At 42.4% G+C, this 26,547-nt stretch overlaps 1 protein-coding gene across 17 annotated transcripts in view; it reads left to right on the top strand.

Moving 5' to 3' along the window:
* FGGY (FGGY carbohydrate kinase domain containing) overlaps window positions 1–26,547 on the top strand; it is a 423,584-nt gene that overhangs the window by 27,653 nt on the left and 369,384 nt on the right. For 13 of the 17 annotated variants that reach the window (XM_058717223.1, XM_058717222.1, XM_058717215.1 and 10 more), the window contains 2 exons: window positions 9,636–9,747; window positions 16,530–16,681. The exons of 1 other annotated variant lie outside the window; for it this stretch is intronic. In XM_058717223.1, coding sequence (XP_058573206.1) covers window positions 9,636–9,747; window positions 16,530–16,681 — 264 coding nt within the window. The remainder of the gene's footprint in view (window positions 1–9,635; window positions 9,748–16,529; window positions 16,682–26,547) is intronic. 3 more of the 17 variants (XM_058717231.1, XM_058717232.1, XM_058717226.1) reach the window with 1 other exon arrangement.

The raw sequence follows: 26,547 nt of genomic DNA, 5'->3' as shown, positions 1-26,547 counted from the left end.
TTCATCCTTGGATTCATGCTATTCAATAATACAGTACTCTCTAGGCACATGTGGCTATTTAAGTTTGTTAAAATAAAGAACAGTTTGAAATGTGGTTTCTTGGAAGCACTCGCCACATTTCTGATGCTCTGGAGCCATGCATGGCTCATGGCTACTGGATTGGGCAGCACAGAGAACATTTCTATCACTGCAGGAAGTTCCGTTAGGATACCTTTACACTGAATCTTAGTTCAAAAGTCAGTCCTTCCAGGAACAAGCCTTTTCTCTCAATATCCCCTCCAAACTAAGCTCTATATTACTTACTGAATGTTGTCACAATACCTTGTACTTTGCCTTCAGAGAACTTCATATGGTTGGGGAATCATCCACTTATGATCAATAGTAATCAAATAATAAAATCATTATATAATCAAGTAACATAAATGAGGTAAATAATCCTACATTTTTTGAATTCATATCTGTCTTAACTCCTAGATTTGATGTTTCAGGGGGGTGGGAACTGCAGTTTGCTCACCCAGGTCCCAACATCCAGTAGACTCAGGAAGTGTAAGAAGAATGAATGAGTATAGAAATTGGGACCTCCCTACTCTCAGTGAATTGAGGAAGGATGAGATTGAGGAAGGGTGAGGGGATGGCAGCTGAGGGACTCTGGAGAACTTTGAGAGGATCTTCAGAGCTGAAGGAATGGCATGGGCAGATGGTTTCCAATAGGAGGAAGAGGGGAGACTGCAATCCATGAGGAGGCATACCCAGAGTAGCTGGTTCTGAGGCCAGTAGGGAGTCTTGTGGAATCATCCTGAGTGTCACATTGACCAGCTGATTGAGGATGGCTTGGAGGGAACAAAACTAAATTCAAGGATGCCTGTTAGGAGGTGGTTTCTTCTAATGAAATGCTAGAGGCTGGGATTCCTTTGAACTATAAGCTCTAGGAGGCTGGGACTATGTCTATGTTGTTCAGCATGTATACTCCATGCTGGCACATACAGGTGTTTGATAATGTCCCTTTAATAATGAATGGCTGGATGAGAATGTTGGCAGAGGGATAAATGGGAGTGACAAGACTGACTTTGGAAGGAAGATCTGGCAGGACTTAGTGGGGAGGAAGGAGAGGGAGGCACTTTCAGAGTTTCCCTTCTTAGAAGCCTGTTGGTGTCCCTGACATAAATGGAAGTGTTTGGTCTCCATTTCCCTACTTGGTCTTCAAGGGACAACATCACACCTAAGCCAACATGCTGTGTAGGTCATGGTCCGGGGTTGGATTTATGCATTTTACTAGTCACTAGGGCCGATTTTGTGAAATAGAGTATTTCCAGGGCTCTTGCAGGTAACCTGCTCCCCACACAGGCTGTATTAGCCTGGTCGCTGTTCCCATCTCAGGGCCTTTGCACTGGCTCTTCTGCCTGCCTGCAACGCTTTGCCACCAGATTTCCACAAGGTCAGCTCCTCAGGTCCCTCAAGTGTCTGCTCAGACCTCATCTTCTCAGTAACTACCTTCCTCTTTTCTGTCACTCCTGATCCCCTTATCGTTTTCTGGTACGCTATATGTACACTCTATGCTTTACTTGTATCAGCTGTTGTCTGTGTTGTCTGTTCCTAATAAAATGTAATCTCCAAAAGAGCAAGGTTTTTTTTTTTTTTTTTATATCTTATTCTTCATTGTTTCCCAAATACCCAGAAGAGTGCTCAGCCTGACCCTGGAAGAGGCTTGATTATATTTGCTGACTGATTGAACGTGTGAGTAATTGAATTGTGTAGGCAACAGGGAGTGATGAGCCTCAGGGAACCAGGGATTTCATAACCCCACACACCCTCAAGGCTGACAGAGGCACTCAAATCAAGATTGAAAAGAGTACGGTACCAGCCACAAGACTCAATTGCAAGCTGCACTCTGTCTGCGAGGCCCTAGGCTTTGACCCTGGCTCCAAATAGAGCTACAGAAAAAGCCAGGTATGCCTCTGCTCCTCCAGTTCTCAGTTTGTAGGGTTTCAAAGGAACGCTTGTCTCCCCACCCAGTATGGCAGAGCCTGCTGATTTAAAACACATGCAGGATTGAACTGGTTCCCACCAGCAGAACAAAGCGATGCACAATCCCTTCCCCAAATATTTGTTTGCTGCCCCATAGCTACGAGTTGACAGTTGTGAGACATGGACCAGGTTACCAAATGAAGTTGCAGAAATCTGCTTCTCTGGAAATTCTTTAGAAGAGCAATGTGCTTTCTCTCTAGCTGGGGAAATTCCCTTGATGCCAAGTCTTTGGGTGAGTTTATTGGACTGCTTTCTTCCTCCATTAATAAGAGCATTAAAAGGAATCCTCAGGTCAGCAGGTCAAGTCCCAGGGACCTTCTGGGTAATGTAGCTCTGATAGCCATCTTTCTGGGATGGTTTAGATGGGGGTGGGGTGGGGTGGGAATAGGGTGGTCCTGCTCCTGGATCAGCATGATCATAAGGCATTTTTGTGTAAGGCTGGATGTGGCTACCTAACCAAATCAGGTTTATTTTGTTTTATTTTATTTCTGTTTTTTTAACATGAAATTTATTGTCAAATTGGTTTCCATACAATACCCAGTGCTCATCCCAGCAGGTGCCCTCCTCAGTGCCCATCACCCACCTAAATCAGGTTTAAATGCGTATCACAATTATCCTTCTAGTTCCTTTTGATAGATTTCTATTGTAGAGAGAAGAGGTTGAGCCTTTGTGACTGAAAGTCCATGAGTAGGATATGGTACTCCATAGGACTTGAGAGGGGTTCATAAAGTAGATTGAAGAGAATACTTTCTTTGGTTCTACTGGAAGGTTACTCCCACCATAATAATTTTAGGAAGATTTGAGTTTATTCAGTCTTCTCAATCACTCTTCCCTTGGCTTACCATTTTTATATGTGCTTACGTGACACAGAGTGTGCTATGCTTCGTACGTAACAAAGATTCCATGAATATAGTTAATAAGGCATTGAGCGGGTTTTCCATCCTACAAAGGTTTACTGGTTCCGAAGCACTTTTAACCCAGTTAACTCCTTTGGTCTTCACCTGGGAGATGACTCTCACTCTCAGGAAACTGAAGGTCAGAAAGGTGTTGCAATTAGTGTAGGCTTTCCTGACCCGAAGATGGTGGAGTTGAAACTCAAAGCTGGCTCTTTTGATACCATATCTCATATTCGTTTCTATTCCAAATCTGCCCTGTGGTATTGAGTTTTATTGTCTTCTGCATATTCTCACCCATTTCCCCTTTTGACTAACTGCAGTCCTGTGTGAGTTGGGCCTGCACTCTCTGGGCACAGAGGCCAGTAGGGCCTCATGGCAGGTAGAAGTTAGGGCTGAGTTATCGATTTGTTTATTGAATGCACATGAGTTCAGAGAAGATTTGAGGCAGCTGATTACTCTCATAATAGCTGCAAATTATTGTACACCATAATGCCAGATGTTAGGCTAGATGTTAAGCCAATCATACCTTATTTTGCTGAATTCTCATAACACAATTAAGAGATGGAGGTAGGAGAGCCCAGTGGCTCAGTAGGTTAAGCTTCTGACCTCGGCTCAGGTCATGATCTCACAGTCCCTGAGTTCAAGCCCTGTGTCAGTGGGCTCTGTGCTGACAGCTCAGAGCCTGGAGCCTGCTTCAGATTCTGTGTCTGTCTCTCTCTGCCCCTCCCCTGCTCGTGCTCTCTCCCTCTCAAAAATAAATAAACATTAAAAAAAAAAAAAAAAGAGAGATGACTTTCTTTGTGCAATGAAGGAGGCTGGTTTTTTGGCTTCCTAAAGTCCTATCAACTAGTAAGTGGATGAGCCAGGTTTCAGACTCAGGCGGTCTGCACCCAACATCATTTATCTTAATCATTGCCTGAAGATTTCCAAGCCAAGTTGGAAATGCATTCCAGGAAGAAGAAGCCACGTGCCTATACATGCTATGGCGACTTGACCCAGCAAGTCAGGAGAGGGATTGGAATGGCTGGAATTGTGTGACTCACACTCAGTCACATGGCCAGAGTGGCAGAACTAGGGTCTGAAACCAGGACTTTGTGCCTCGCCACACGGCCATGCTGGACAGGGTTTGGTCCTCTCTTGTAAGTGTAGATCAATCAGTGTCCTGAAGGCATGCAGGGCATTCAGCTCCTGCTGTGTGGCAAAGGTATTGCCACCAGTCACAGATGGGTCACTCACTAGCAAATGTTCTCCCCCAGGATACTAAATTATAAGTCTGGGGTTCTAAAACAGGGGAAGGGAAGAATTGTGTATTTAAAATTTTTTTTTTTTAACGTTTATTTATTTTCGAGACAGGGAGAGACAGAGCATGAACAGGGGAGGGTCAGAGAGAGGGAGACACAGAATCCGAAGCAGGCTCCAGGCTCCGAGCTGTCAGCACAGAGCCCGACGTGGGGCTAGAACTCACGGACCGCAAGATCATGACCTGAGCCGAAGTCGGCCGCCCAACCGACTGAGCCACCCAGGCGCCCCAAGAATTGTGTATTTTAAATGGGAATGGACACTTTTGAGTTGACTTTTGTGGGATTTACAAAGCTATCATCGTGTTTTAAGATAACAGGAAACCATGATTATGGTCAGTCATGCCTTTTCAAAAAAGGAAACTGTATGGGGTGCCTGGGTAGCTCAGTCAGTTAAGCGTCTGACTTCGGCTCAGGTCACGATCTCGCGGTCCGTGAGTTCGAGCCCCGTGTCGGGCTCTGGGCTGATGGCTCGGAGCCTGGAGCCTGCTTCGGATTCTGTGTCTCCCTCTCTCTCTGCTCCTCCCCCGTTCATGCTCTGTCTCTCTCTGTCTCAAAAATAAATAAACGTGAAAAAAGGAAACTGTAGAAACAAAAATAAGAAATAGAAATAATAAATCTATTAGTTTATAACTTCTGCTCTCAAAGGCAATCACTGCTAACAGTTTATTGCATACAAATTGGTCCCTGGCTTACGATTTTTTCACACTATGGTGGTACCAAAGTGGTAGGCATTCCATGGAAACCGTACTTTGAATTTTGAGTTTGGATTTTTCCTGGGCTAGCCATACATGGTATGATTCTCTCTCATGACGCTGGGCAGTGGGCCCTGCAGTTATGAGGGTAAAGAACTAATACACTTCATACCATTCTGTACCCATACAGCTGTTCTGTTTTTCATTTCCAGTACAGCATTCAATAAACTACATGAGATATTTAACACTTTAGTGTAAAATAGGCTTTGTGGTTGGTGATTGTGCCCAACTGTAGGCTAATATAAGTGTTCTGAGTACATTTAAGGTAGGCTAAGCAAAGCTATGCTGTTTGATCAGTCAAGCGTATTAAATGTATTTTTGACTTAGACTATTTTCAACTGAGGGTGAGTTTTTCTGATGTAACCACATCCTAAGTGGAGGAAGATCTATATACATTTGACCTTATTTAGCACATATCATGGATATCTTTCCATTTCATCTTTAGCTCAACCTTTTAAAAATATTTAGTGGCTTGAAGTATAATTTACATACCATGATGTCCATCCATTTAAAATATATAATTCAGTGATATTGAATTTGCACATTCGTACAGTTATCACTTTAATCCCATTTTTGGACACTTCTGCTACTTCAAAGAAGTTCCTCTGGGGCTGTTTGTAGTCAGTCCCTAGTTCCGTTCATAGATAGCTGTTTATCTGCGTTCTATCTTAATAGCTATTCTTCTTTAGAAATTTCATATAAATGGAATCCTACAACGTGGATTTTTTTGGTGTGACTTCTTTCATTTAGCATAATGTTTTTAAGGTTCATCTACGTTGTCGTACTTAATAGTAGTTTGTGCCTTTTTCTTGCGGAGTACTATTGCATTTTATGGATATGCCACACTGTTTAATCATCTGATTAAACCGTGATGGATATTTGATTCGTTTCCAGTTTGGGGGTATTATGAATGATGCTACTATGAATATTTACATATAAGTGTTTATACTGACATACACTTTTTAATTTTTTACTTTTTTATATTAAATATAATTTATTTTCAAATTGGTTTTCATTCAACGCCCAGTGCTCATCCCAACAGGTGCCCTCCTCAATACGTAAGAAATAAAATTGCTAGGTTGTGTGGTAAGTTAATGTTTAAAAAACTGCCGAACTTCTTTCCTAAAGTGGCTTTATTTTACATTTCCACCAGTGATGTATGAGACTTCCTCTTTCTCCAGGATTTTCTAACATTTGGTATCATCAGTCTTCTCCGATTGTGATTCTAGTTCTCATTTTCCTAATGACTGTTGATGTTGGGCATTTTCCATGTACTTTTTGGGCATTTGTTTGTCTTCTTTGGTGATGTGTATATTTAAATCTTTAGCCCATTTTGTCATTGGGTTGTTTGTTCTTATTATTTGAGTTATAAGAGTTTTTTGTTCTATATATAGGTCTGTTATCAGATATATGAATTGTAAGTATTTAATCTGTAGCTTATCTTTTCATTTTCTTATGGTTTTATTTGAAGAACAAAATTTAAAAATTTTGATGAAGTCACATCCATTTTTTTTCTTTAGGAGTCTTGCATTTTCAATTTTTTTTTTTGTGTGTGTATTCATTTTTGAGAGAGACAGAGACAGAATGCGAGTGGGTTAGGGGCAGAGAGAGAGGGAGATACAGAATCCGAAGCAGGCTTCAGGCTCCAAGCTTTCAGTACAGAGCCTGACGTGGTGTTCGAACTCACGAGCTGCGAGATCGTGACCTGAGCCGAAGTTGGACACTCAACTGACTGAGCCAACCAGGCACCCCTAGGAGTCTTGCTTTTAAAAATTCTTTGTCTAAGTCATGTCACAAAGATTTTCCTCTACAAGTTTTATAATTTTCATTCTTATATTTGGGAACATGACACATTTTGAATTAATTTTTTTGTGCATATGAGGTGCAAGTCTAGAAGTTTGTTTTTTTTCTTGTATGTGGACATTTAGTTGTTCTTGCCCCATTGTCAAACAGACTGTCCTTTCCCCATTGAATTAATTGTCTTGGTACCTTTATAAAACTAATTGACCATAAATGTTTGGGCTTATTTCTTCTATTTCTCTTCTCTTCCATTGTATCTATAAATTTAACCCATGCCAGTGCCACACTGATTTAGTAATGATAGTTTATAGTAAGTTGAAGTCAGGAAGCTTAAGTTCTGTCCAATTTTGTTCTTTTAAAGTTTTTTGAAGTTTTTTTTAATGTTTATTGATTTTTGAGAGAGACAGACATCATGGGCAGGTGAAGGGCAGAGAGAGAGAGAGAGAGGAGACACAGAGTCCGAAGCAGGCTCTAGGCTCTGAGCTGTAAGTACAGAGTGTGGCACGGGGCTCGAACCCACAAACTGTGAGATCATGACCTGAGCCAAAATCGGAGGCTTAATCAACTGAGCCACCCAGGCACCACTTGTTCTTTTAAAAAATGCTTAGGCTCTTCTATATTTCTTATATTTCTACATAAATGTTAAGAGCAGCTTGTCAATTTGTAAACAACAACAACAAAAAAAAACCCAAAACAAAAACCTGAAATTTTTATTGAGGTTCTGTAGAATCTGTAGATTAATTTTGAGGACATTGCCATTTTCACAATGTTGAATTTTTCATTTCATGAATATGGCATATTTCTCTAATTTGTAGTTTTTTTGATAGCAATGTTTAGTAGTTATCAGGGAATAGATTTTGAATTTCTTTTGATAAATTCATTCCTGAGTGTTTTTTTTAATGTTATTCGGAATGGAATTATTTCCTTAATTTCAATTTTGATATGTTATTTGCTAGCATACAGAAATACAATTGATTTTAATATGTTAACCTTATATCCTTTGATCTTACTAAACTTGCTTATTATTCTAGTAGCTTTTTTTTTTCTTTTGGTAGATCCCTTAGAATTTTCTGCATATGAGATGATGTTTTCTGCAAAAAAAAGATACTTTAACTTCTTTCTTTCAAACTGTGTGCTTTAAATTTCTTTCTTGCCTTATTGCATTGGCTGGAACCACTAGTTACAGGGTGAATAGAAGTGGTACAAGGGACATTTTTCTTTGTTCATAATAGGAGGGAATCATTTCATTTTATCATGAAGTAAAATGTTAACTATAGGTTTTTGTAGATGCTCTTTATCTGGCTGTAGAAGTTCACTTGCCTCTGGGTTTATGGATTGTTTTGTTTTTCTCTCTTCTCTTCTGTTAAGATGATCATTTGGTATTTGTGCTTTATTCTAGTAATATATGTACTACATTAATTGATTTATGGATATTAAATTACCATTTCGTTCCTGGGATAGCTCCAGATGATCATAGTTTATAATGCTTGCTTTGTAGTTAGTATTTTGTTAAGGATTTTTACACTTATTTTCATGGCAGATACTAGTCTGTGGTGTTCTGTTCTTTTGATGTCTTTTTATGGCTTTAGTATGAGAATAATTCTGGCCATGTAGAATTTGTTTAAAAATATTCCCTCCTTCATTATATCCTAAACAAGTTTGTATAAGAATGGTATTGTTTCTTCCTTGAATGTTTAACAGAATTTCCCAGTGGAGCCATTTTGGTTCTAGAGTTTCTTGTTTTGTTTTATTTTGTATTTGTGGGAATGTTTTAAGTATAATTTTGATTTTTCAAGAACAAATCCTTCTCAAAAATTAAATGCTTTGATTTTTCAGGAATAAATAAATGTTGCTTTATTCAAGTTTCATAGCCCCCAAACGGTTGTTTTTGATGATTTTGTCCAGCTTGATACTTTTATTTTGCAAAGAGGTTTTGCCAACCTCTACAAAGTACCACACTCAGAAGTTACTTCTCTACCTCTTTTTAATGGGTGTAGAATATTCCATTTTGCAAATGTACCATAATTTAATGGGAAATAGTTTCTCTAAATTTTAGATATATTCTTAAGCAGTGCTACAGTTAACTTTCATCCACATATAACTTTACTTGTGCTAATAATTCACTAAAGTAAGTTCCTAGAAGTGGGTTGGCTGGGTCAAAAGTTATGCTTTTTTTTTTAATGTTTGTTTATTTTTTGGGAGAGAGAGAGCAAGTGAGAGAGCGAGCGCGCGAGCAGGGGAGGGGCAGAGAAAGAGGGAGACACAGAATCTGAAGCACGCTCCAGGCTCCGAGCTGTCAGTACAGAGCCCAACATGGGGCTTGAATCCATGAACTGTGGGATCGTGAGTTGAGCTGAAGTTGGAAGCTTAACCTACTGAGCCACCCAGGCACCCTTCATGTTTTTAATTTTAATAAATACGGTGAAATTCTCAAATTTGTACTAAATTATTACACTGTTAGAATAATGTAATAGAAGGTCTACTTCTCCCTAGTTGCCATTACTGTCTACTGTTAGTCTTATACATGATTGCCAGTGTGAAAAGCAAAGATTAGTGTGTTTTTATTTGCATTAATTTATTTATTTAAATGGAGTTGGGAATCTTTTTATATGCTCTTTGACTATTTCTTTTTATTTTATGAAGTGACTTGCCATGTCCTTTGCTTTACTTCCAATTAGATTGGTTGTCTTTGTCTTATTAACTTACAGGATCTTCTGTTATTTTAATTATATTGAACTTTTATCTATTTTCTGTTGTAAATATTTTTTCTGTTTAGTCATATTTGTTTTAGTCATAACTGTTTTCAGTCTTTTAAAAGCCTGCCTTGTAATTTATGTTTCTGTTTATTTGTTTTAAAACAGAAAGTTGTACAAGGGATCGATGTAAACCGAATCCGAGGGCTTGGGTTTGATGCTACATGTTCTCTGGTTGTTCTGGATAAGCAGTTTCGTCCTTTGCCAGTAAACCATGAAGGTAGGACCATCTCCCTCTCTTTCCCTGGTGGTGGGAGACTGGTTGGGCCCCAGGTGGAACATGAAGTCAGGTGTCTCTTATTGTCAAGGATGAGGTTTAGAGGTGGCACACCGAGGCCAGAATCATGTCCCGGAGGTTACGAGCTTCGAGAACAGTTGGTAGGAGTGGTGACATAGGGGCCGGTTTAGGGAGAGACTTGGTTGACTAATGCATAAGAGCCACAGTGGGGAGCTCACTGAAGGAAGGACATGGGATCATTAGCTCCGAGTGAGCAGCCCTTGAAACAGGCGAGTGGTCTGGGTGTTTTCTGGGAAGGGAGTGTCCATGCCTGCAGTTGCTTTGTGTATCAGGCCCCTGTGGTGCCTTCATTTGAGTAGGTGAGCCAAATCCATTTAAAGGAAGTAGAATTGGGCAGACAGGACCACACGTCACACACAAGCAGGAAGCAGACTGGCTTCTCTATTTTCAGTACTCAGGCCAAAGGCATTCCTACTTAATGGTGCTGTCTTAGCAGAGACTTGTGAGTACAGTGGTGAGCTGTTTCAATTGTATGTTCCACTTGGGTCCATCATCAGAAATTTTTCATGGGTCGAGATCCATCCCTCTTGGGAGAATTTAGCCAGTAGCGCTAGCATTCAGGTTGCAACCCAAAAATCTGTGGTAGGCAGGTAATGACAATGAGTAAAGTGGGCCAGGTTTGAGAACAACCAGTAGCACATCTGTGGAGATGAATTGCAACTGATATTTAATCTTGAATGAGCAGAAGACATTTGGGAGTGGTGGAGGCCACGGAGAACTAGAAATTGCGTGTTCCATCTAAGGAGTGTGGTTCTAGGCATCATCGGTTGGTTGTTGCCAAGGCAGCGATTGCAGATGCGTTTTGGGAAAGATTGTGTCTGAGAACCTTCAGCAGCCGACACTGCCGTAGTAGCAGCGCCTTTCTTAGCAGATGGCCGTGGACACTAGGGCACACTGGGACACCCTGGAATTGGAGTCAGGAAGGCCCCAGATCATAGCTCACCCGATGCTAGGCCATGACACCTCGAGCGAGTCACTTTGCCTCTGTATTTTCTGAAAAAATTGGAAGAATGAGCCATAGCTTTGCTGTGAGGATGGAGAGCCTGACACTGAACACTCAGAAATATTTGTTCCATCCGATTATGAATTCCTAAAAAGAGACTGTGCCACACTCACTTTTATGGACCTAATGCATAGAACAGTGACTTTCATAAATTCCATGTGCTGGAAAAAGTTTGCAAGCGGATGAATTGTTAGAGCACAGTGGTAATGATGCCCATCTTTACACACACACACTTTCCTCCCTTTTGGTCACCTTTATTAGCACCTCCCACATACCAACCCCTGTCTTATTAAGTGTTGTGGTATCAGAGATGAATATGAATGTTCCTTGATCTCAGTGGCTGATCACTGGCTCACCTGGCATCGTTCTGGCCCAAGAGTGCGGGACAGCCTCAATCCGGGCCAGTTTAGAAAGCACAAACCAAAGGAATGGGGCTGGACTAACAGACCTCAGTTCAGCAGCAGCAAGAACTCCATTTATGAGATATGGGCAGCCATGGAGCTGGCCACTTTGGGAGGCTGTCAGCACTTCCTTGATTGGCTTAAGTAGCGATGAAGTGATAGTCTCTCAGGGATACTGTTGGATGAGTTCACATTTGGGGTGGGACTTGAGCTGTTAACAACCCTAGGTTTCAAGGACGCTATACCTCTGGTCTGCTAACATATATGGTTTTTAATTCAGGCCATATATTACAATCAACCCGGGATCTTTCAAAATTTCCCATTCGTGAGCCTCACCCTCAAGATTTGTATTCAGTGGGCTTGTGGTGAGGCAAGGGCATCAATGTTTTTAAAGTTTCCTCCATGCTCTGATATGTGGAGAATCACTGGTGCAGCTGAATGGAAGCTGAAATACTAGGAATAAGAGCACTTGTTGTGGAAGAAGAGAGTTCCTTGTTAAACCTGCTTACATATGTACCCTCTCCGGGTGCCATCTTTTTTCTTATTGTAGGTGGAATTGTCTCCTGTTAACAGACCTTCTGTTAAAAGGGTAGCTAGCTTGCAGCCCTAATGATAAGTGTTGAAATAATTTTATTTCACCAAAAAGGTTAAAATGTACCTGTTCATCAAATGTGTCCAGCTGCCGGTACCCCTTACCAGTTTCTTGCCTTTCAACAGGTTCTCTTAAGGTTAGATTTTATCTGAAATGGATTATCCTGTCCTAGAAAATTACATTTGAATTTTAAAGGTGATTCACAGGTTGTTTTAAAGACTTCTTAGGCCTACATGGCAGTGACCAACTCTTGATTGGCTGACTGGAGTGATTGTGGGGAGCAGACAGTGGGGTCAGGAAATGAACCATCACCATTAAAGCCAAACCCACAAAACTGGCAAAAATCTAAAGATGGTAACAACAACAACAATGACAACAACAACAAAAGCCTAAGTAAATTAAGTACAATAGTTTAAGAACACTACTCATTACTACATGATAAGATATTCTCATTTTAGCCTTTTCTTGCTTGATCTTCTTTCCTTTTTTTTGTTTTTTTTTAAATGTTTATTTATTTTTTGAGACAGAGAGACAGTATGAGCAGGGGAGGGGCAGAGAGAGAAGGAGACCTAGAATCTGAAGCAGGCTCCAGGCTCTGAGCTGTCAGCACAGAGCCTGATGCGGGGCTCGAACTCACAAACTGAGACCATGACCTGAGCCAAAGTTGGATGCTTAACCAACTTTGCCACCCAGGCGCCCCGATCTTCTTTCCTTCGAAGGTCAGACAGCCCCCCAGTTGGACTGTGCTACCACTGCTGTGTGCTCCCTACTCTGCAGGCTCCCCCTAACTCAGAGTACAACTCTGGTTGGGTCATCGCAGCCACAGGAGTTCTTGGGAACAAGAAGAAATGCGGGTGAAAATTCAGGATCGGGGAGGGAGTTACCAATTAGGCTACTCTGCAAGAGAAACCTAATATTTAGATGTTTTTGCTATTTCATAGTAATTTCCCTCAAGTGTGCTTGGCACACCTCCTGTGAGGTGTTCAGAATATTGAGTGGATGAACACATGAATGAGTGATCTCCATGTCGGTAAACTGACTGTGTAACCCAAATTCTGCCCTAGCAATCGCTCCCAGTTCTCTCCAAACATGACACATGGTTAGGTCTGTGCTTTGTTTCACGTGCTGACTCTATTGTGTAGGCCTCCTCGCTCCCCCTCTCTTCACCTGGCTAACTGGCGGCCAGCCCTTTTCAGAACTATGTGAAAGCTTTCCTGCCTCTTGGCAGCTCCCTGTGTGGCCTTGGGCTCGGCTCTCCACGGCCTTCTCTGTGCTCCTGCTCCTCTGGGCTGCCCGCCCCACTGTGTTCGGGCTGTCAACGCTGGATACTCTTTTCTTTCTTTTTTTTTTTCCTCAATCCGGCCACCTGCTCCCAACAGGCAGGACTGCGGCATGTTCTCGGTATCCCAGCACCTACCACTGTGCCCGGTGTGTGTAGATGCTCAGTGAAAGGTTAAAAGAGCTGTCAGTGGAATCATTGATTTGCGATTTTTAAAAATATTTATTTATTTGAGAGAGAGAGAGAGAGAGCAAGCGTGTGCGCAAGCAGGGCAGGGGCAGAGAGAGAGAGGGAAAGAGAGAATCCTAAGCAGGCTCCGCACTGTCAGCATGGAGCCCGACGTGGGCTTGATCCACTAACCTGAGCTGAAACAGGTTAACTTACTGAGCCACCCAGGTGCCCCCATTGTGATTTCCTAGAAGAACTGACAAGATGAACTTCTTCTTTGGTGTCCACAATGCAACTTATTAATTAATAATCATCGTCTATATATAATCTAATTGATTCTCACAATTTGAGGGTGTCGTTCTGTGTTGTAAGAGCCTCTTCCTTTAGAGGCAGTAGTAACTGATGGGTCTGTCATTCCAATTGAAAGTTTAGCAGCGGATACATTTATACAGTACTTAAAAAGCAGTGCTCACATTGTCCTGTTTTACACCCCCCCCCCCCCCCCCCACATGCATGCGTGCGTGTGTGCCTGCACACGCACATTCTGACTCTTTGATGGTTCTGGGATGGGACTTGGACATCAGTATTTTTTTCTGAAGTTTATTCATTTATTTTGAGAGAGAGACAGTGTGAATGGGGGAGGGGCAGAGAGAGGGAGACAGAGAATCCCAAGCAGGCTTCTCAACATCAGTATGGATAGAGCCCGACATGGGGCTTGAACCCACGAGATTGTGAGATCATGCATGACCTGAGCTGAAACCAAGAGTCGGATGCTTAACTGACTGAGCCACCCAGGCACCCCCTGGACATCAGTGGTTTTAAAGCTGTCCCAGGGGCGCCTGGGTGGCTCAGTCGGTTAAGCGGCGGACTTTGGCTCAGGTCATGATATCGCAGTCCGTGAGTTCGAGCCCCGCGTCGGGCTCTGTGCTGACAGCTCAGAGCCTGGAGCCTGTTTCAGATTCCCTCTCTCTGACCCTCCCCCGTTCATGCTCTGTCTCTCCCTGTCTCAAAAATAAATAAAAAAACGTTAAAAAAAATTAAAAAAAAAAAAAAGCTGTCCCAGGTGGTTCTAATGTGCAATGAGGGTTGAGAACCGAAGCTTTAGGTAGTGATGTTATACAGTATAATCACTCACCTATTTAAAAACAAATCTTAGATGTAGCTCTGGAAGGTCTCATGTACTTTCTCTTAATTTCAAAGTATTACTGTTGTTTGAGGAGCTTTTGTGGGACCTGAACCTTCTCCAGGCAGGCAAAGCAGAGACTGAATCCTTGCCTCATCATGGTGATAATGACCTGATTTAGATATTTTCCTAGGTGGGCATTTTTTCTTTCAGTTTTAGAGATTTTTCTTCAGAGATACAGCAAAGTAAGGAAAATAAAATTCACAGCCTTCTCTGTCCCCACTACTGAGGATAAGCCGATGGAAATTTGCCGTGTCTGCCACAGACTTTTTTTCTATTTTGAAAGAGAGAGAGGGTGGAGGGGGGGTGGAGAGGCAGAGGGTGAGGGAGACACAGAATCTGAAGCAGGATCCAGGCTCTGAGCTGTGAGCCCAGAGCCTGACACAGGGCTTGAACCCATGAACCTTGGGATCATGACCTGAGCGAAGTCGGACACTTAACTGACTGAGCCACCCAGGAGCCTCTGCTAGACTTTTTCTTAAAGGAGGAACTCCTTGAATCTTCAGCCCACGCCTTTCCCCTCTGCATGGCAGGTGACCACGCTGCTGTTGACGTTCCCAAACACATTGTTTCTGTGTTTTCACCACATACGTGTATGCCCTCAGCAACAAGCAGTATATATGGTGTTTAAAAATATCCCAGCTGGTATCGTTATTCATGTTGATAGGCGTAGCTTGAGTTTAAATTTGTTTCACGAATTTATTTATCCGTTCCCTGCACAGATCCATTTCAAAGCATGCTATATGCTTTTCCAAGCTGTGAGATAGTAGGCAGGTCATAAATCTCGGAGTCAGCGTGTCATGGAAAATGACCTGGATCAGAGAGTTGTTATGAGGATTAAATGAGACGATGTGTATAACATAACATGTTTAGCACAGGGCTTGGGGGACACACACACAAACACACACACACAGAGCTTTATAAATATTTGCTGTTAGCAAAGATACATCATTGCTGCAGTTCTCCCATTAAAGAATGTGTGAAGTGCCTGGTTCGGTTACTGTTGGGCCCCCCTTTATCTTTCCCTTTTACTATCTCCCAGTTTGTTCATTGCTGATCTCTGCATCTTGCCATCTGAGGCAGTGGAAGACTGTAAAAAGAATATTGGCTTGCCCGTTAGTACCCGATGAATTAACGGGGGCCGTGGAAGGGAGAAAGGGGCAGTTAGCTCCTGTGTGCGCTGCAGGCTGGTAGAGGTCAGATGTGAGGGGCATGCCTATGCTGTTTTTCTAACTGGCTTTAAATTCTGTTTCTTATTTCTTTTTCTCTTTAGAGCCTACTACGTGATAGGTACTTGCCTTTATGCGTGGTATCTTGTTCAGTGAATGAAAAATCCCGGTTAACCCTTACATGCTATTAAGTGTGGTTATCCCTGTTTTATAGATGATGATACTTAGGCTAAGAAAACTTTAATGACTTTTTCAATGTATCTATGCCTGTAACTGAACTAGTGAGCATTCCCCAATAGGTCTGCCTGATCCCCAAACTGAAAAAAATTCCAGTGTTTCCCACTCCACCAAAGCATCTGAGAGGAAGTAAACACCTAAGTTAATTAATTTTCATTAAAGTGACTAGGAGAAGTGGGAATATAAGCAGATAAAAGCCATTGTAAGGATGTGGTCTGTTTGTTATGCTGGATGTATTCCGTTGAAGTGCTTGTCCATTTTTAACAGAGACAGATCTTAAAAAGCCAAGTATTGTTTTAGGCTTACTTCATAGCTCTTTTCCTAAGGTTAAACCCAGGGAACTTTTTCTGGAACAGAAGGGGTAGGAATAGGAAAGGTGGGGAAGAAGTTGGGAGCGAATCAGTGAGAATCTAATTAATTGGTAGATCTTGACTGCTAGTGTAGACATTTAACCCCGGGGGCTGCATTGTAAAGGACACCTCACTGGAAGGGACATCCAAGTTTAGGGTGGAGTGTACTAATTCGTGATGGTGGTGGCCCGTTCGCTTGCTGCCATCTACGTAGGAAATTGTCGTACTTGTGCAGCTTTGTGCCCTTGGGACTGTGGAAGTGCCTCGTTGAATTAGAAGGCTAAGTATGTGCGTGTGCCCTCATCTCCCTTGTTTCTGCTAGGGGATTCCCACCGAAACATCATCATGTGGCTGGACCACCGGGCGGTCAGTCAGGTCCACAGGATCAACGAAACCAAGCACGGCGTCCTGCAGTGTGTTGGGGGCGTGATGTCAGTGGAAATGCAAGCCCCGAAGCTTCTGTGGCTGAAAGAGGTGAGCACATAGGGTGGAGAGAGGACACTAATTACGGCCAAGGATTTCACTTATCGTGGATCTGCCTGTACCAGGCACCATGCTGAAGTGTGTTACATTTGATTTTTCCCAGCAGCTCTCTGAGGGAGGTTGATCCCAATTTGTTGATTCAATTATAGCTAAATCATTCCTGTTTTTAGGTGCTAACCTTATGTAGTCATGGTAATAAGTATTTGGCAGATTGTCTCTTTGAATCCTAGCAGCAACCTTATGAAAGTAGAGGTTGTCTCTTTTTTGGGTGGGGTGGGGGGCGAAGGTTGTCTGTAAACAAGAAAACTAAAGCTAATAGAGATGAACCAACTCCCTCCAAAGTGACCTAAGTATGTGGCAGAGCCAGGGGTGGAAGCTGACCCCAAAATCAGTTCTCTTAATATCCAGGATTCTCCCAGAGTTCGGGAAGGCTGCTGATTCCCGTTCCAGATAGAAAGTGGCAGAGCTGGGATTGAAGTCCAGATCTTCTGACCAGAATCTTCTTTCTCTATGCACTTTTATCTGAGGATTAATTTGGCCCTGGTGGCAGGTTAGGATACTCCTTTCTCATGTCACCTGAACCTGAGTTTCCATGTCCTTGTGTGATACCGTGATCTCTGGACAGAGCACTTGGCAGGTGGTTCCTGTTTCCAGATGTTCAGATCCTTTATGAAGTGTGGAGAATGGTGATGTCAGCTTAATGGTTCCCGGTAGAGAGGGATGTGGGAGACAGTTCAAGTCCTTTGGGAACCTCGGACTTGAAGGTCCCTAGGTGGTCTGGTGAGGAGAGTATCCGTCTAATGAGTAAGACCTGGTGTGATTCATATGCTGGCTCTGGGGTTTCAGGTGGTCTCAGTCTTCGATGACTCAAAATGTAAATGGGGCTTGAGGGGAGTGTAAGGGTGCTGAGAATGTGTCCTTGGATTGCCACAGTGGGGAGAAGAGAGAGAAGCAAAGAGGGAATCCGTAATCAAGGTGGGTTTGGCTTGTTATCTGTTTAGTATATGGAGTTGTTTTGTAACCTTTAATTTGCAAAAACGGCTTCTGTATTTACTAAGAGTTTGAAAACACACTGCGTTGTAGAAGCCAGGAGTCTTTGACTCCACTGACCATCACCTTGTGTAACTTTGAGCAAATCAGTTTGCATCCCAGGCCTCGCTTTTTTTTTTTTTTTTTTAAGTTTATTTTTGAGAGAGAGAGAGAGAGCTGGGGAGACGCATTGAGAGTGGGAGACACAGGATCTGAAGCAGGCTCCACACTGACAGCAAGAGAGCCCTATGTGGGGCTCCAACTCATGGACCGTGAGATCATGACCTGAGCCGAAGTTGGATGCTTAACTGGCTGAGCCACCCAGGTGCCCTAGGCCTCACTTTTTCTGTCTATAAAGTGAGAGAGTTGGTCTGGACCAGTTTACAAACCTGATGTAAATGTATCCTGAAATACAATTGGAAGATACAACTACTTTGCACTGCCCCACTCTCTGCTTTGTGTTCTGTAGACCTTATTGATTTAATCTTAACAAGCTCTGCCTGATGGACAGCATGGGAAACTGAGGCTGACAGAGTTATATGATTGTCCTAAACCAATGGTAGAGCCAGAATTTAAACCCACGTCTACTGGGCTCCAGATCCCAGCTCCGCCCATCATGTGTTGCAGCACTGAAATCCCTCTGTAAAGCATTGCTGGCCCGCAGACTTATAAAATCACTTCTGATTCTAGAAACTGCCCTTGTATTCCGAAGAACACCCATTTATGGAGAATCAGGAGACAGTGTGTTCTTTTGAATGGGGTTATGGGAGATGGAGGCACAGAGAGGTTAGAGTGCTTTCACAGAGTCAGAGTCAGAGCGTAAGACTCTGTGCTAAGCTCACTGTGCTATCATGTGTTTACTCTTTATTCACTCTTTAATTTGCCACATATTAACCGAGGTTCTCCTGTGAACCAGCAGTGTCACAGGCACTGGGAACGCAAGCACAGAGAGAATGGGGCTGACCCTTGAGGGGCACAGAGTCCCCTGGGGCAGTGGTGGGGAAGCAAAGGAGGGCGCATGGAACCAGAGCTGTCAGAGGACGTGCTAATCACCTTGGTAAAGGCATATACAAAGTGCTTTCAGGGAAAACAATTTGCTTCCAGGAGGAGTTCTCTAAGATGAGTCTCAAGATATAAGTGGAGGTTTAGCCTGTAGGAGAAGATGGGGAGGAAATTCTAGAGCAAGACTATGGTTCATTTTTGGTAAGGTATGTAAGTCCTGGGACAAGAGCCCGGGATACTTTCCTGAGTGTAGTAGGAAATGAGGCCCGGTGGGTAGCCTGGGCTTGGTTTGTTCAGGGCTTATTTGGTGGTCAGTGGTTCTTAAGCAAGGGGGAGGGAATGTCTGAGATCCTTTTGGCAGGGATGAAGAGACTGGATTAGGGGTGAGAAAATGTGTGTGTGTGTGTGTGTGTGGGATTAGGAACTAGTCTTCATACTTTCCTGATCACAGTGCTTTGTTGGCTTTACTTTGCTCTTAAGATAAATCCCCAGATTTGTAACATGGCCCAGAAGATGGTGTGTGATGTCATTTTCACCTTACCCTCCCTGCTTAGGTGTATCCCTCCCTCGTCTTGCTCACTCTGTCCCCAGGAATGCAGTCAGGGCATCTCAGACACACTCTGTTCTTTGCCACCTCAAAGAGGTTGGCAAACTCCAGGCCATAGGCCACATCTGTTGTGCTGCTTATTTTGGATGTTTTGAGAGCAAAGAATGGGTTTGACTTCAAACGGTTGAAAAAGGATCAAGAGAAGAATAATATTTTGTGACTTGTGCAAATTATGTAAAATTCACACTTTCATGGCCCTAAAAGTTTTATTGAAACACAGCCACCCTCATTTATGTATTGTCTGTGGCTGCTGTTGCATTACAGTGACAGAGCTGAGGAGTTGAGACATAGACTGTGTGCCTGCAAGGCTGAAAATATTTACTCTGTGGACCATTAGAGAAAAGTTTGCTGACCTCTGGTCTTGATGATGTCGTGATACTGTGCTTTCTGCCCCTGAGTATTCTTTCCTGTGCTCAACACTGATCCTAACTCATCATTTAGGTCTTAGCTTTATTGTCATGTCTTCAGAAAAGCCTTCTCTGACCCTCAAATAAATCAGAGGTCTCTTGTCACAGTCTCTTACTTCATTGTATGTTTTCATAAATTGTCACGATGTATCATTTTGTATGATGATTTGCATGGTGCTTGGGTCTTCCAACCATTGTCATCCATCTGGGGAGGGAGAGCCTGTCGGTTCTGTTCCTGGCTGTTTCTCTACTCCTGGTCAAATGTCTGGTGTATAGTAGGTAGTTAGTAAACAGTTGTTGAATAATTTGGGTGGCTCACTAAGGGGGGTGTTGCAGTTCTCCAGGTGAGAAGTCATGAGGTGTGAAGTAGGCACTGTGGGGTGGAGAGGAGATAGGTTCCAGGATTTTTAGGGGCTCATTTCAGCAGGACATCGGGGCTGATCGGCCGTGAGGGGCGAGCTAGATGGCAGAGTCGGAGCTGACTGCTCACCTCAGTACTGCTGTCATTAACGGGCTCCTTGCCCTTAGCCTGGAATCGGATGTCAGAGAGAGTCGGACAGAATCTGGAGTTCAGACTTCCCAGAAGACACAAGTGATATACTAGGACCACCGCAGCTCTTGGGCAAAGTCACTTGGGTCCTGGTTCTGCCATAAGGAATTTTAATCATGTCCTTTACATTTAAGGCTTGTGTGTTTCAGGTTGACGCATGTCTCCTTAATAAGAATTGTCAGATAAAAGGAAAAATGCCATTTGAATTTTTCATAACCCCCAGCAGTCTGGCTTTTCCATTTGGTCTCAATGATTCTGACTCTCATCTTAATGAAGGCCAAATGTAAATTAAGTTCTGTCAGGCTGGAACAGCTGGAGTCTCCTATCTTTATAAACATGAAACATTGTAGGGTAACAAGGTGCAGACTGAGGGAGGTCAAGAGAGTTAACGGCTGATGCAGATTCTGACAGCTCAGTGTTAATGGAAGATAATTAACTGGCTTGTAGGGGCTGCATGGAGATATTCCAACACGACTTTTAACTCGTTTTCTCTTTTTGCCATTGTCAGCAAAGCAGAAAGCTAATCATTTTAGTTTGAGATTTTCATTGTTCATTCCAACTGGAACCAACTGGGCTGGAATGTCAGAGGGTTTTATTGACGGGTTTAGAAAATACATCTGCCCCTCCCATCTCCACAGTCCGTGCCTCTCTGCTTCTGTTCCCCTGATAATGTACTGGGAAACTGAAGAAATGATTCTGTGCTTCTAATGTGCCTTTTCCTGTGTATACAAATTCCTTGGAGCAAGCTGGGAGTTGGCATGCCCAGAGAGGTGGTTTGAGAACTTCGTGCTAGCTGTGGAAGAAATCAGTGGAGTTCTTTACAGGAGGAACTATTGGGAAAAAAATACAAAAAACAAAAAAACAAACCAAAAAAAAAAAAAAAACCAAAAAACTGTTGGAGGTCAGGAAAGCCTGGTTCTAGTCCCTTCTGTGACATAAGAGGCTTGCCTCAGCTGTTTTTAGTGCCTTGTCTGGCTTTGTTCTTCCATTCTTCTTGACAATGTAATAACATTTGTTGTCTTATCGTAGATTTCTTCTTGTCTTGAAACTTTGTGAAAGATAATGTTCAAGTTCCTTTCTTTGAAATACACCATTTCTTTTTTTAATGGCAATTATGGTAGGTACTATGGTCTTTTTCTGTTAGTTATTCTGGCTTGAAGTTGCATGTATGGATCTTTTACTGTTCACCTACATTCATCAGACCTTAGCAATGGACCTAATACAAGATACTGAGGAAATTTGGCAGCTAAAACACAGTTCTATAACAAAGGTACAGGCTTTGAAGTCGGGCATACTTTCATTTAAGTCTTTCTCTGCCCTTTACCAGTTTGGGGAACTTAGAAAGGTAAATCACCTTCTCTGAGTCTCAGTGTTTAGCTGTAAAAGGATAGTAATATCAGCCTGGTGGAACTATTGTAATTTAGTCAGATATTTGTAAAGCATTTTCTGCAAGCGTATATTCAGATAGTAGTTGAATCTTCATTTCCACTGTATTTAAAAATGTTTGTGTCAACTGATGGGCATGTCAGTAATATCCTATCACCAACTGAGAGAATTTTAAACACTAGAATATCTCATTTCGCGTAGCTGGCTGTAATGAGTGGTATTTTTCCTGTTTGACTAATAACTAAGGAAAACATCTAAAAACCACCATGAGTTTGTCAGAGACCATCATAGACAAAATCCAGTACCATCATACAAAACATATTTTCAGAGGCATTCATTTATGTGAATCATCCACATCCTATGTGTAATACCTATACCAGAAGGCAGCCAGCTTTGAACTTGAAGCAGATTTACCTAATGCCGTCTACTATTTCCCCTAAAACTCACCATTGCCTCCACCATCAGCATTATTTTATTTCACAAAGATTATTTTATTTAATCTTCACACCCGTCTTGTGGGGTAGATACGATCTTTTTTTATGGATGAGGGAACTTAGGCTCAGAAACGTCAAATGGCTTACTCAGAGTCTCCTACCATGTGAACAAACCTGTGTCGGGAGCCATACCACTGGTCTGCCCCCATCCCCATCCTGTGGGGCCTCTGTCATTCACTGTGAGAATCCAGAAGTGGTCTTTGCCTTCAAAAAATTGCAGCGTGATTGGAGAAGAAAGATACAAACTCATCTAAGCAATAGGAACAGAATAAGGCAACAGGTGAAAAGAGTAGCCAAAGTGTATGTCGTGCTCATTTTACATCTAGCACTTTTGCAAGCATTTTATCCGTGTTAAACTCCGCTAATCCTCACCTCGACCGAATGAAGTAAGTATCCTCTCTTACAGATGATAAAATGGGCTCAGAGATGTTATGCAGCTTGCCCAAGGTCACTCAGCTAATAAATAGCTAGGATCGGAACCTTGGCATTTCACATGTAGAATATAGGCTTATCACCATTTCTCCCTACTGCTTTCCTCTTCCAGTGTTGGCCTTGCAGGGTTTGGATAAATTAGTTCAGGGAAGAATTTGTAAGTGATAACTTCAGGAGGGCCCGAGGCCAGGAACAATGGCTGGTGGGTTCTTTTTTTATTTTTATTTTTTTTTCCTTTAACCAATACTGTTTATAGTCTCCCATGTGATCGGCACTGTGTTGGGCACTGGATATTCCAAAGTGAACAAAACAGGTGAGAGCCCTGAGTAGGCTTCTGAGAACTTAGATTCTAGCATAGAGAAGCAGAAAATAGACAAGGATATATCCATAAAGTGATTGTATTTTCTGGTAAACTCTGTGAAGGAAAAACACAGATAAGCAGATTTGGCATGGCTGGTGTGTTTTCTCTTGGGAGGTATTGTTTGACCTGAATGATGAGGTTTTCAGGAAGAGAGGGCAGCAGGTTCATGAGGGGAGGAAAGTTACCTGTGAGATTATCAGAGGAGGTCAGCGGGGCTGCGAGGGTGTGAGCCAGGCAGAGACTAGTGGACAGTGGGTAGGGGCCAGCTCCTGCATGGCCTTGAGGCCATGGGCAGGAATTTGGATTTTATTCTAATAGCAGGGGGAAATGTTTGATGGATTTGAAGCATAGGTATGACATCTGTTTTATGACTTAAAAAATCACTCTGGGATAGTACTGAGTAGGTAATAAATATTTGTCTAACAATAACACACTTGACATTATAATGTTAAAAGGAAAAAAAGTACAAGACTGAATGTGTGGTCTTATGAATGTATTTGTTTTAAGAAATGATCAGTAAAAAAAAAAAACAAAAAACAAAAACCTGGCTATGTATGCAAAAACCACTAATAATGGGTTACCATCTATGGTTGGAAGAGTTTGCTACTGTGATAGCACAGTGCTCATGCTTTTATTACTTATTAGTAGCTTTTCATTAAAAAAATAATCTTCTAGACCTGGCTAACCTTTCTGGTTTATACTGCTTCATTATTTAGCATGGGATTTTTTTTCTTCTTAGGCTTGTTTTCCTTAAAAACACTGACACAGTATTATTATCCCAATATACAGATGAGGAAAACAAGACCCAGAGGGCTTACGTGGCTTCCCCAAAGCTACACAGCAAATAAATGGTAGAGCCAGGATTCTCACCAAATCCGGCCTGCCTCCAGCTCCAGCCTGCCTTCACTGGCCTTCACTGCCTGTTCTGAGACCGCTCGTTTCCCGCAACATGCCAGGGGCTGCAGGCTGGCGGCCCACAGGCTGAATCTGGTCCCCAGATGGGTTTTGTTTGACCTACCCTATGCTTGAAAAAAAACTCTCTCTCTTTTTTTTTTTTTTTTTTTTGGAATTGGTTTTCAACATTTAAAAACTAAGAAATTTCACATAAAAATCCAGATTTTCTGCTTCTTTAGAAGAAATAACAAAAGGATTTGGCAGTCCTGGGCCCGCATTCCCATGTGGAAAGAATTGGCCAGTGCTGAGTATGGGCTGCCCCCTTCAGAAGGGGCAAGTGTCCTTCATTTCACAGCCATCCCCACCCAGCTTGCTTTTGCTCATTTCCTTTTCCAGCACTACCCTCTAGGCGTTTGGATTTGAGACCCAGGCTGTGGGAATTTGTTCAAGGAATCCATCATTACTTTTCCCATAACAAAATGCTTAGAGAAGTGGAAAGATTTTCCAGATGGCAAACTTCTTGGTCAGTGGCTCTAGGGATGCTGTACCCATATTCATACACCTATGAGTCTTTGCTCAGGGTTTTCCTTTGCCTGGCAAACTTACTGTTTCTTCCTTCACTTGGAAAAACTTACACGAATTCTTCAAGACTCCAGGAAGCCTTCCTTGGCTTTCTCCATTGAGTGTTGATTAGGGTCCTGCCCTTTGTCCCCCATGGCATCCTCCCCTTAAAAATGCCCTGGAATTTATTACACCATATTACGTCTCATTTATCTCCGTGTCCCTAATGCCTAGGGCACTGCTTAGCATTGAACACTGATCACTCAGGAAATATTTTAACAGAGGGATGGATGAACTGGTGAACGAATGTACCAAATTGTTTATCGTGCCATTTTTGATTGTTGTTTACATCTGACCATCTGTTCCATTCCCAAGTAAAGATCTACTGCAGACCAAACGTAAGTTCATTTTCTCTTCCCCATTGTGGAAAAGGAAGTTTGGAGTATTACCACTCCTTTCCACCCTAGAACCACCCCTTGGCTACAGTCGTGTTACTTTGAGTCATAGCTTGTTTTGTGTGTGAAGTGAAGGCCTCACATTGAGGCAGTGACTCCTCCAGGCCTCTCTCCTGTGTCTTTGTGTCTTGAGTGCATAACCCTTGAAGTTGCTTCCTTTACCCTGCAAGAGAATCCAACACCTATGTACTGAATCAAACAGCCTCTCTTATGAGTGTTTATACTGGGGCCCTGTTACATTCAGACCAGATTCTTTCCAGCCTTTGAGCAGTGTGGACAGTGTTGTCAGCTGTTGTTAGGGCCTCTTTTGTGGATTTTCTCTCCAGGGTGGTCTGCCCATCAACTAGGCTTGGAACTAAATAAAAATGGAGTGTTAAGGCTGGTGCCCTGCCTTCATTTTATTTACCTGGACAGCGAATCCTTTCCTTATCATCCTGGCATTTGCATTTTTGACTTATGCCAAATATGTATTGTATTGTTTTATAGTCCAACAAAGTAATTCTAAAAAGCAGACCAACAATAACAACAAAAAAAGGGCTTGGTCTGATAACTAGTAACATTTAATAGATGTCAGCTATTATTACTTAAACATTTTTTTTCAACGTTTGTTTATTTTTGAGAGAGCGCACGAGCAGCGCAGGGGCAGAGAGAGAGAGGGAAACACAGAATCTGATACAGGCTCAGGCTCTGAGCTGTCAGCACAGAGCCCAACGCGGAGCTCGAACTCAGGAATGGCAAGATCATGACTTGAGCCAAAGTCACCCCAATGTCAGCTATTATTATACCAAATTTTGTATTTTACTTTATGGCTTAAGGCAGACTAATGTATATTTTCTTTTCTTCTTTTTAAAAGAAACTTTTTTTTTTCTTTTCCAAATGTTTATTTATTTTTGGGAGAGCAAGAGAGAGTGAGCAGAGGAGGGGCAGAGAGGGGCAGTACAGAGGATCCGAAGCGGGTTCTGCACTGATAGCAGCAAGCCTGATGCGAACTGCGAGATCTTGACCTGAGCCAGCGCTGGATGCTCAACCGACTGAACCACACAGGTTCCCCAATGTATATTTTCTTTATTTGATCTATGGTATGGACTTGAGGGATAAATATTAATATTTGCCCCATCTTACAGATGAGTACACAAGCCTCAAAGAAATGAAATGATTGTCCACAGGGATTAGGATTGCATCTTCAGTGAAGGTTCACATGGCTCTAAATTGTGTCTTGTTTTTTTTCGTGCTCTACTATGTTCCTTCTCGTTTGGGTTGATGGATTTTTAGCTTGCTAAGAGCAGGGACCAGATCTTTCTATCCATACCTGGCTGTTGTATCCCTAGAACCTAAAACAATGCTTGGCATGGAGATCATACTCTATAAATACTTGCTAAATGAATTCATGTTTCCTGGTCAGAGCCAGACTTAGGGCTGGAACAGTGAGGCCCATGTGCCTAGCTTTTCTGCCAGTCTTCCTGACCACTGTGCAGGGGTGTCTGCTACATCAAGGTGTTGCCAGTGTAATCAGAGAGGCAAGACCAAGATTGCTAAGTTTGGCTGCTTTTATGCCTACATGGGATGATTTGATATAAAACAAAAACTGAAAAAAAACCTCTTCTGTCATAGTGGCTAAAATGCACCTGTTGAAGGGAAATACTGTCTTTAGAAAAGACACAAAAAAAGACAATGCATTT

The sequence above is a fragment of the Neofelis nebulosa genome, chromosome 2 (assembly GCF_028018385.1).
Source record: "Neofelis nebulosa isolate mNeoNeb1 chromosome 2, mNeoNeb1.pri, whole genome shotgun sequence".
Taxonomy (NCBI): Eukaryota; Metazoa; Chordata; class Mammalia; order Carnivora; family Felidae; genus Neofelis; species Neofelis nebulosa.
This window is presented reverse-complemented; position numbering and strand designations above follow the sequence as displayed.